The 11515-nt window shown below is 39.1% G+C and overlaps 1 protein-coding gene across 1 annotated transcript in view; it reads left to right on the forward strand.

The window, feature by feature from the left end:
* The window catches only part of Chpt1 (choline phosphotransferase 1), an 18644-nt gene extending 8208 nt beyond the window's left edge, over positions 1–10436 (forward strand). The window contains exons 2-5 of the mRNA XM_029542319.1: positions 2066–2213; positions 3265–3406; positions 9475–9559; positions 10407–10436. Coding sequence (XP_029398179.1) covers positions 2066–2213; positions 3265–3406; positions 9475–9559; positions 10407–10415 — 384 coding nt within the window. The 3' untranslated portion in view covers positions 10416–10436. The remainder of the gene's footprint in view (positions 1–2065; positions 2214–3264; positions 3407–9474; positions 9560–10406) is intronic.
* The last annotated feature ends 1079 nt before the right edge of the window (positions 10437–11515 follow it).

Below are 11515 nucleotides of genomic sequence, written 5' to 3' on the forward strand. Positions count from 1 at the left end.
CTCCTCCTCCTCCTCCTCCTTCTACTGGATCCGTGGTCAGCTGCTTTGGTCTACCACGAGCTCCCTACTGGCAGTGCTCCCCCCACCCCCAAGACTAGAAACAATGGAACCAAGCTACTGTGGACAGAAACCTCCAAAACCACTGGCCAACATAACCCTGCTGTACACTGAAAACTGACAAGTACACCATAGCCACAGGTCTCTTCCTCTGTAGTGTCTATGTGCCGCCGTATGGAATGTACAGAATGTGTCTTTTTCTTTAGGTTTTCACATGCTTTGGTCACAGTGTTATGGTGGTTCTTCCTCCTCTTCTTCCTCCTCCTATTATTATTATTATTATTATTATTATTATTATTATTATTATTTGCCTTGGTGGAGTGTGGGCACATGTATGTGTGTGCATGGGCACGTACAGGAGAATGAAATAGGATCTTGCAATAGCTCTAGGCTAGCCTAGAGCTTTCGACGAACCTTGAACCCATGACCCTCCTCTCCTGTCTTAGCATCCTGAGTGCTGCCTTGGTTAGTTTTAAGTTCATAAGATGAAGAGATATTTCAGTCATTGTTTCTCGCCATGTTTATGACCCGCCTATCCCTCTTCTTTCTGAAGCACACACATGTATGTGCTTTTCTGTTCTCCTAGGGGCAGGTCTGTGCCAAGTCCGAGTACTTCTAGTCTCCTACCTGTGCAGTGTTTTGGATAGCTTTCACTTAGTCTGCCTGGCAGCTCACTGATCTTTCCTCACATAGTGTCTAATGTAAAATAATCACACAAGGGTGGTTTGCAAAGCAGATTCTACACTTTGCACTTCTAGAGTTTCTCTGTCTTTCCTTCCATTTTCCCTTTTGTAATTTTTCTCTATCTTATTAAAAACACGGCGTGAATGTGTAATCATGTCCTTAACCTCTGGTCTGCTGTTCCTCTTATTTCTTACATTCTTGAATATCGTTGTACTGATTGAGTTTACTCCTCTGTGTCCCATTCTGCTGCTTTGTATGACTGCTAATTTTTGAGTGGGTCCCTTGTGGATTTGGATTTTGGATTTTGGCCCCCTCAGTGTGCTCTATGGTGGTTGCAGTTAAGTTGTGGAGAATTAATTGGATCCTCTAAACCAGTGGTCATCAACCTTTCTAATGCTGCAACCCTTCAGTATAGTTCATCATATTGTGCTGACCTCTAACCATAAAGTTATTTTCCTTGCTATCCCATAACTGTAATTTTGCTACTGTTATGAATCATACTGTAAATATCTGTCTTAAGTGACCCCTGTGAAAGGGTCATTTGACTCCTAAGGAGGTCTTAACTACAGGTTGAGAATTGCTGTTTTAAAGTCTGTCTTTTAGGTTTTGTTAGAGCTGTCTAGAAAGTCCCTGCTCCAGGGCTAATTTTGATGGCCCCAGGGTAGTACACTTGTAAGAAGTATTCAGTGTTCAGGCATCACCAGCTCTTTCTGCTATGCCTGATGGGAACACGCCTTCTCCCCAGCTCTGGGTGAGATCTGAGAAGTGTTTGACCTCCACTTCCTGGGACTTCTTTCCCTGGCCTTGGTTAATAGTCTTGTCTTGTCCAGGCACTGGTCAGTTCTTAGCCAGAGACTCAGAGGCAGCCTTTTACAACGCAAGCTCCCCTCAATACAGATGCCTCCCCACTTCTCTGCTGCACAGGTTCTGGCTTCCTCCATTTTCTCAATACAGATTAAGGGCTCCATTTATGTCCCCATTCTGGAAATGACAGTTAGCTGGAGCAGCCAAGGGATTTGCCTCTGTTTTCTTCTCTCAGATCTCAGGTTGTTTGCCATGGTGAGAGAGTAAATCCAGTCTCCGATCTCAATCATGAGCAGACACAGACAGGTCTGCTGCTTGCCTTGAAAGTTTTATGGCAAAGACTTCCAGAAAAATGGACATTTTCAGTTCAAATACAAGTGTCATTTATAAGTACAGGAATATTAGAGACGCCATGGGCTTGGAATCTAGAGCAGACTCTGAAGCTGCCCAGCACTTAACCTTATGTTTTCATACAGAAGCCAGCTTGTCACTTATTCTTGTCGATCATATTTCTTTGTAGGCACCATACTGGACATACCTTGTATGTGCCCTGGGACTCTTTATCTACCAGTCACTGGATGCCATTGATGGGAAACAAGCCAGAAGGACAAACTCTTGCTCTCCTTTAGGGGAACTATTTGATCATGGTTGTGACTCTCTTTCCACAGGTAAATTAATGAAGTTCTGCTTTTCCTCCCTGGCTTCTCCGTGACTAATTGGAGCTATTTTGCGTTGTCAGTGTCTTGCAGAGATAGATATTTGGGAGCAGTTTTGCCCAGCATGTTTTAAAAGTATATTCAAAAATTCCTTTTGTGCTAAAATGAGCTTGAGAGCTTCCCAGCTCACTCCGGCATGCAATGCCTCCAACGCCCCTTCAGTCAGACAGCTAAAATCTGCGTCCTTCTTAGTATACAGGGGCAATAGTACAGTGTCAGTCAGAGTAGCTATAGAGAGTGGATCTTTGTCCCTCTTCAACTTCTTAAGGTTAAAAAGGCAAACTTCCTTGATGGGTAATGAGCTGGGTTGTCTAGGCAAAGAGTTTAAAGGCAACTGCAAGGTATCCTCAGAGTGGCTGCTACAACCACAGAGCTACATGCTGAACCTGGCTAGGACCAAGATGACCCCTAACTACCCTTTGCTTAAGCATAATTCTATCTCTATTATCAGGAGTCTTGCAAAATTGCCTGTTTCTGTCATGAATCTGATGCCATGCCACATCTTGAAAAGTACAGATAAAGACAGGAAAGATGAAAATCACAGTCCATTCCTAGACTCCCCTCCTTCTTGGGCATTTTAACTCAGGAACAACTGTCCCCTCCATAAAGTCTGCCTATAAAATGAACTCTCCAGATCTCAGAAACACACCTTCCTCACTCAAGCAGTCTGACCACCCCATGGCTGAGTGGATTTTACTGTTTGTTTTGAGACAGTTGAAACTTGATCACTCTGCCTGCTAGGCAACTGGTCTACCACTGAGATCTACCAGGTTCTTTCACGTTTTTGTTTTGACCCTGGATCTCACTAAGTTGTCCACCCATCTGTAAATCTGTATAAACAAACAAACAAAAGTTGAATTTTGCATTATAAAAAGAATTCACCATTTTTTAAAGTGTATTGTGTTTTAATGCCAGGATTTAAGTCCTTTAAAACCGTATTTCTAAACAGGTTAACTCAATACTTGGCTTTATTTCCTAACTGTTCCTGAACTTGGTTTTTCAGTATTTATGGCCATCGGCGCTTCAATTGCTGTTCGCCTAGGAACACACCCTGACTGGTTGTTTTTCTGCTCTTTCGTTGGGATGTTCATGTTTTATTGTGCTCATTGGCAGACTTATGTCTCAGGAGTGTTAAGATTTGGAAAGTAAGTATGTTTCTTAAGTTATACATTTTACGATGCAACCAAATTCATTTTTATACTCTATAATGGCATCTGCTCATATTATGAAGTCAAAGCAGTGTTCATTAATTAAACTTCTTGTGATTTATCAGAATAGCCACAAGTGCCAAACCTACAACTGTTTTGGCTTCCCGCATGTCATAGCTACATTATTTGACAATAGTATTTTCTTCTAACCTCTATAATTATATTATTTGACAATATTTTTTTTCTTCCAGTCTGCTCAGACATATTAGTTCAATTAAGAATAGTTGGGACAGAAGAAAATAAAATAGTTTTTATTTATTGTACCAAGCAATTAAAAAAGGGATATACAGTACCTAAACACTATTGGGCTCATAAAACAATGTAAGGAATTTTTTGTTGTTGTTGAAGAAATTTAAATAAAAAACCAAAAAAAATCCTTTGATAGTATTATATATGTAGCCCTGACTGGCATAAAATTCACTATGTAGACAAGGCTGGCCTCACACTCAGATATATTGCCTCTGTTGCACTTAGCTGGAATTAAAGGCATGTGCCACTATACCTGACTAAAAATGATTTTTTTTTGGTCAAATTATCATATACCCTAAAAGAGAGACCCCCTTGACAATAGATACCAACAAAAGATGATCCAAAGACTCACCTATGGAAAACAGGTGAACTAACATGAGAACACCCTATAGATGCTAGAGCGACACACTGCTTGGTACATATGCGTTGGGTGCCTCCTCCTTAGACAGCTTTTTGCCAGTACATAAACAGATGCTGTGTTGTCTGTTGAGGATTTGTATGTATTTATATATGCACACCCCTGTACTTAATATGCCTTTAAATGACATGAGAGAGGACAAAGTTTAATGTAAATTTCATTAAAACCTTACGGTGAAGCTCATTTCTCATATATGCTCTTTACTTTCATCTAAAGAAAGGTCATTCCGGGCTGGTGAGATGGCTCAGTGGGTAAGAGCACCCGACTGCTCTTCCGAAGGTCCAGAGTTCAAATCCCAGCAACCACATGGTGGCTCACAACCATCCATAACAAGATCTGACTCCCTCTTCTGGAGTGTCTGAAGACAGCTACAGTGTACTTGCATATAATAAATAAATAAATCTTTAAAAAAAAAAAAAAAAAAAAAAAAAAAAAAAAAAAGAAAGGTCATTCCTTGATAACTACCCACTTCTGCTGCTTCTAGTCACTAGGTACAACCCATGCCGTTGTGGGTAGGACACAGATAATTCTATGACTGTTACTGAAATACTGTAACACAGGTATTGAGTTGTAAGTGTCATAGTTAAGAGTATTTACTTGGAGGTAATCAACTGTTCTAGGATTGTCAGGCACTGAGAAATCATTTTAATTCCCACCTCTCACCAAAGAAAAAATCCAAAACAAAAACACCTCCAACTAATTTATAGCTCGTCTAACATACAAGTTTTTAGCAGATGTTAACACTCCTCTTCTTTCTCTTCTGTAAAGTATACATAACATACGTGTGTTTACTTTGACCATTTCTCAGATAGGCTGGAAATTTGTGTTTGCTTGCCATTGGTGTTGCAAATACTGGATGTCATTATTCACAGTTTTATTTGTGTTAAGAGTAAGTCCACTTTATTCCTTTAACTGTGCCCAAAATAACTCAGTCAAGAAGTTTTCTTCCATATCTTTAAAAAACCTAACCCCTACCTTTACTATATTTGTTAAGAAATTATTATTCCTCTCATATTTAAAGACAGGTATCAAAGCAAAGATGTAAAAGTAGGTAGACAGAAAAATTTGAAATTCAGGTGAAAATATGTAGATTGGAGATATGGATTTAGTGTGTAAGAAGAAAGATTTTATCTTAAGGAGAAATAAAATTGTTGAGAGGATTTGAAGTTGCAGGTGAAATTCTGGAACCAGTATTTTAGGAGCATGGTACTGCTTCAGCTATTTTTGAGAAATGACTATATGTAATATGGTATGTGAGTTTATAAAATTGATAAAAACATTTACTGATAACAATCATAATTAATCTTATTTTAAAACAAATACACAAATATGCATGTTTTATTAAAAATGAAAGCAATGGGATTAGACAGGTCTCTGACCTGGGTTCCATGGCTCTTCATAGCTCTCTGTCACTCCAATTCCAGGGATCTAACATCTTTCTCCTTCTATGGGTACCAGGCATGCAGGTGGCACACAGGCATATACGCTGGCAAAACACCCATACATAAAGTAAAGCAATAAAGATAAAAGCAGATTTGCATTCTAATGAGTTAGATGTGCTTATTTATTTTTTCCTAAAGAATAAATCCTGATTGTTTGATATTGAAGGACATAGAGCATCTTCAACATTTTCAGAACCAACCATTTGTTTGCTTTTATAACTATCAATGCTGATTTCATATAAATATATAGTACAAATCATCAGAAGTATGTTTAGGGCTATTATACAAATAACTAGTGTGGTGGTTTGAATAAGAATATCCTCCATTTGCTCTTATAGTAGAATGGTCAGTCATTTGGGAGTGCCACTGTTTGATGGAGTCAAGAGCTGTGGCCTTGTTGGAGGAGGTGAGGGTGTTTTTGGAAGTGTGTCACTGGGGCTGAGTTTTGGGGTTTCAAAAGCTCAAGCCAGGCCCAGTGTCTCTCTTTCTCTTGCTGTTATCTGCTAATCCAAATGTAAAACTCTCAGCTCCCTCTCCAGCACCATGTCTGCTGTGTGCCGCCATGCTTCCTGCCATGATGATACTGGACTAAAGCTCTGAACTTTAAATCAGCTCCAATGGAATGTTTTCTTTGATAAGAGTTGCCAAAGCATGGTGTCTCTTCACAGCAATAGAACATTGACTAAGACAACAGAAAATTCTTTCATAGTCCTAAATCAAGCTTCATCTAATGCCCTATTGAGAAACTCAAGTCGGCATCTCAAACTCAAATGTTTTAAGTCATACATTCTAATACAATTGATTTGATACTTACATACTAAGGAATGATTAGAGCAAACTATTGTCTGTTTTTCATAGTTAAACTACATGCTTCTCTACAAGCAGAAAACTTTGTATGAGTAATAAAAGCAATGCAATTTATAATGTCCAACAGTCTTAACTCTGAACCAAGGCATTTCAGGCAGTGTTGGTTGGCACCACCTGGCATGTGTACTGCCGTGTGTGCATGTTTTGTGTTCAGAACAAAGGCTTTAGGGGAGTCACGTGAGGAAGCCTGGGTGAGCACAGCAGATACTCTAGAGTCCTCACGAGTTGACTGTGAATTATTTGTTGTAATGTTTTCAGAAACTTTATACTTTTGCTGATTCTTTCAGCAGCCCCCATACTCAGTTATGTGGGTTACAACCCAGAGTTGAGGATCCAAGTTCTAGAAGGAAGCCTGGTAAGATAGTGGGAAGATAGCTGTAGTATGAGGTCTTTGCTACTCCGCTTTATGCTTTCTGTGGGTCCTGCTTCCAGCCATTGCCCAGGAAATCTTTGGATCTTCAAATACATACACACATTAGCTTAGTTTTAATATGACATTTAGCTCAATGGCTGGCACTTCTAATCCTCTGCTGGCTACCCTGGGCCCAATTGGGGAAGTGTCCAGTGGCCACTTATCTGAAATCTCACATGACTGGTTGGCTTTATCTCCTACAGCTCCTACATCTATCCATATCCCACTGCTTCATGGTAATTTCACCTTCTCCTCCCCCTATGTCCTAGCCCATGCCACTTCATCTCTCTTCACCCCTTCTCCCTTTGCCCAGCCATTGGCCATTGACATCTTTACTGATCGATCAAAAACCAGTGGGGGACAAGGACCTTTATTTAGCATTTGGACATGCAGATTCCCAACTGAATCAAAACATGAGAACCAATCTCTACCAATCTCTTAATAGACACCTAGCAAGATAAAAAGTCACGGTAGGACATAGAATCAGAATCTAGCAAAGTAGTTCAAAAAGGAGAGTGACTCTCATCTTAAACATTATAAGCAGGTTATGCAAGATAATCACAGATATTGAACCATTGAGTAATTGAAAGTCATTTGGGAATGTTGCTCAGTGGTAGAACACTTGCCTATCATGTATAAGAACCTGGATTTAGTCCCTAGCACTGAAAAAGAAACCATTTGTTTAAACAATTTCAATTGAATAATGGGACCAATGCTAGACTATAGTAAATTTAATGGCACATATGAAGAGAGAAAGAGATTGTCGGTGTAGATGGATTTTTCAGTGCACCAACTTCTAGATCAGAACAGAAGAGTTTTACAGTTTCTGAGGAGCATAAGCTAGGGGGACTCATGTTACTTTATTACTGCCTTTGAGAGAAATTTAAACATGTCTATACATGAAGCAACAAAACATCTGTAGGAACCAAAGAGTTATGGCGTCGGTAACTTAATAAGGAAAGCTGATAAATTCTCTCTACCTCATTCATAAAATTAACTTAAATGTTCAGGAAATTGCCTTAGGTGAGTCTAGAGAGATGATTCAGCAATTAAGAGCACTGGCTGCTCTTACAAAGGACTTAGGTTTGGTTTCTAGCACCCAGTTGGCAATTCACGACCATTTGTAATTCTAGTTCCAAGGGCTGTGACACCCTCTTCTGGCCATTGTGGGTACCAGACAAACATATGGTGCATATTGCATACATGAAGGCAAAACACCCATACAGGTAGGAAGATATATACATACATACATACATACATACATACATACATACATACATACGACAGTAAAGATGGTTCAGTGGGTGAAGGTGTTTGCTGCCAAGCCCAATGACCTGGGTTTGACTCCTGGGGCATACATGGTAGACAGAAACAACCTGCTCCGTTTGTTTTCTGATCTCCATGGCACACATATACAAGCACACACACATGTATACACACTCATATACTCACTAAATAAGTATATTAAAAGTTTAATAAAAAAGTGAACACTGATCACCAAGAAGAGGAAGAGGAGGAGGAAGAGGAGGAGGAAGAAGAAAAGAAAGAATAAGTATTTGACTTGGGGCTAGGGAAGTGGCTCAGTGGGTAAAGTGCTTGCTGTATAGTCACGGGGTCTGAGTTCAGGTCCCCAGGTCCCACATAAAGCTAGGTGTAGCAGCCGATATCTTTAATCACAGTGCTTCTATGACAAGATGGGAGGTGAAGATAGAAGAGTCCACGGAAATGTGCAGGTTGACCAGCCTGGCATGTGCGCAGCAAATGACAAAGTCACTTTTTTTGTTTGTTTTGTTTTTTCGAGATAGGGTTTCTCTGTGTAGCCCTGGCTATCCTGGAACTCACTCTGTATACCAGGCTGGCCTCAAATTCAGAAATCTGCCTGCCTCTGCCTCCCAAGTGCTGGGATTAAAGGCATGTGCCACCACGCCCGGCTCAAGACACTATTTTCAAACAAGATACAAAGTGAAGCCTAACACCTAAGGTCATCCTGTGACCTCCACATGAACCCGCACTCACATACCATATATACCAATAATAATAATCAACAACAACAATAAACAATTTGCCTCAAGGCATATAATTACTTATGTATTATTATGAGTGTTTTGTGATATTTTTAGAGAATAGCACATAATTCTTTTGAGAAATTTAAACTACACACATGCATCAAGTAGAAAATAAATGTCTGGATGGTACACCAAGGTACCTTGGTGTCCCCTCTAAAGAGAATGGGAGGGGACAGTGGGGGAGGGGCTTGTAAGCGTGGGACTGGAAAGAGAGGAAGAAAGGGGCTGTGATTGGAATATAAGTGAATTAAGAAAAAACTCAAAAAAGTCTTGTTTCTGTAATTTGAGTAACTTCTTGCAATCTGTACATTTTGTACAGTAATTTTTCTCTGCCTATACTGATCTTCACCTGTGTGAGGACCAATGTTGTTCTTTTCCACCCAGCACAGTCAGCTGATACAGAATTCAGTGAGAGGTATAAAGGCATAAAGGTTAAAAACCAGCCAGGTCTGTGTGGTTTAACTACATCTGTGTCATTCATGTGACAACTCACATTCAGGTTCAAGCACTTCGTTTACAAACACTCACTGCTCTTTGTTCCTCCTCTGCAGGGTGGATGTAACTGAGATCCAGGTAGCTTTAGTGATCGTCTTTATGTTGTCTACATTTGGAGGAGCAACAATGTGGGACTATATGGTAAATCTAAATATTTAAATTTACATTTAAATGCTTTTTATGTGCACAGGAAGGTACTAGATTATTGCCTGTCTTTAAAAATCCTTGTAGTTATATTTAACATTCACTCTCTTTTGTAAGCTTTTTCTTTCATTTGATAATATTAATATTCCATGTGCTATCTTTATATGACATTAATCTGTAATGGATGTTTTATTGCATAGAAGAAAATCTCCCTGTTTTCCTGATACAAAAGAGAAAAAATGTGCTGAAATTATAAATATTTTAATAGAATTATTAAGATATATTTGAAATTTATCCCTAAATATCCTCTGCCTCAATATAAATGCATCAAACACTTAGACATAGTTTTTTAAAATCAAGCCTTACTTTAAAATAATGAAAAATTTCCCTGTGGCACTTACCTATTTCAGATTCTCAGTTACTCTTCGTACCCGTAAGGTCACAGACAGGCTTTTCGCATACTGTCAAGTAGCCCTATGTTCCCCAAGGCATTCCCACTCCTTTCCATATGAAGACTAGAATTCAGGATATTCTACCACTGACCTGAATTCACTGGCTGCTGAATGTTAACCAAGAAGCAGTTGGCAGTTCTAGTCATTAAGTCAGGTGCACTTGTCTTCAGTTTGCAATTGAATCTTAAACTTGTTTCATTTAGGGTTTTCAGCATTAACATATGGGAAAAAAAATCTCACACTGTGATACTTATGGTTTTCTACATTTAGTGTTATCCTCTCTAGTTTATAAATTTGGGCATCATTTCTCAAAGTCTATTTTCAAAGTCTAATAGCCTATAGCATCCAGCAATTCATTATTACTGTTTTTAAATCCTTGCTGCCTTTGGAAGTTGTCTTGAACAACAGTTGACCAACAGGTAAATATATCACTAGAGGTTTAATCCTGGGTCTTAACTACACAGTCTTTTTGCATGCACACATGTAGTATTCATCACATGTATAGTGAAGACCATGGTGTCTGCCTTTTCTGTGATGCTGCCTTTTAGAAGCTACTAAAGTTCCAGTGAACTATGCTTTCTCATGTTTAAGTCAGATAAAGGCTTGGGAAATTAACTATTTGATTATAATCCTATAAACAAACTGAACTGATTTGGTGGATTCGTTTTTCAGTTAGTAAAGCAGTCTCAGAAAAGTTCCTGTTATTATTGCAGAAGCTCAGGTTTGGTTTTGTAGAAAAGGGTAGCCTGTTGTACACAATCATGTCACATTTCTTTCTATTTAACAGGAAGAGAAATTCTATTCTATTCATGGTTTGCTTGTTTCCTCTACCCCCAAAGATACCTATTCTAGAAATAAAACTGAAGATTGTTCCGGTTCTTGGAGTTGTAGGTGGATTAATATTCTCCTGTTCAAATTATTTCCATGTGATCCTCCATGGTGGTGTTGGCAAGAATGGATCTACTATTGCAGTAAGACAATACTTTTGTCACCTTTCAATAGTAATACGTAGTAAATTTTCACTATATAAAAAGATAGTCAGGCTGGTGAGATGGCTCAGTGGGTAAGAGCACCCGACTGCTCTTCCAAAGGTCCGGAGTTCAAATCCCAGCAACCACATGGTGGCTCATAACCACCTGTAACAAGATCTGACGCCCTCTTCTGGAGTGTCTGAAGACAGCTACAGTGTACTTACATATAATAAATAAACCTTAAAAAAAAAAAGTCAAACACCCTAAAAATCAAGAATGGCGAAAGAAAACAATTATCTTGAAGAGTTTATTGTAACACGTAACACAAAAGCATTTTAAAAACAATTTAGACTTAGAACATTCTTCTTTCTTTTCATGGTTTATAATCGCACCTAGTAACCGTTAGTAAGCATTACCAGTGTGGTCTATGTGGTTTCATTTTGTGCCCAGACCAAACCAGTAGCAAGAAGAGTGGAGCATTAGTTCCCGATTGATTCCGAAGGTCAAAAGCTTCATAGGTGGGATCATTT

This window comes from Mus pahari, chromosome 9 (assembly GCF_900095145.1).
Source record: "Mus pahari chromosome 9, PAHARI_EIJ_v1.1, whole genome shotgun sequence".
Taxonomy (NCBI): domain Eukaryota; kingdom Metazoa; phylum Chordata; class Mammalia; order Rodentia; family Muridae; genus Mus; species Mus pahari.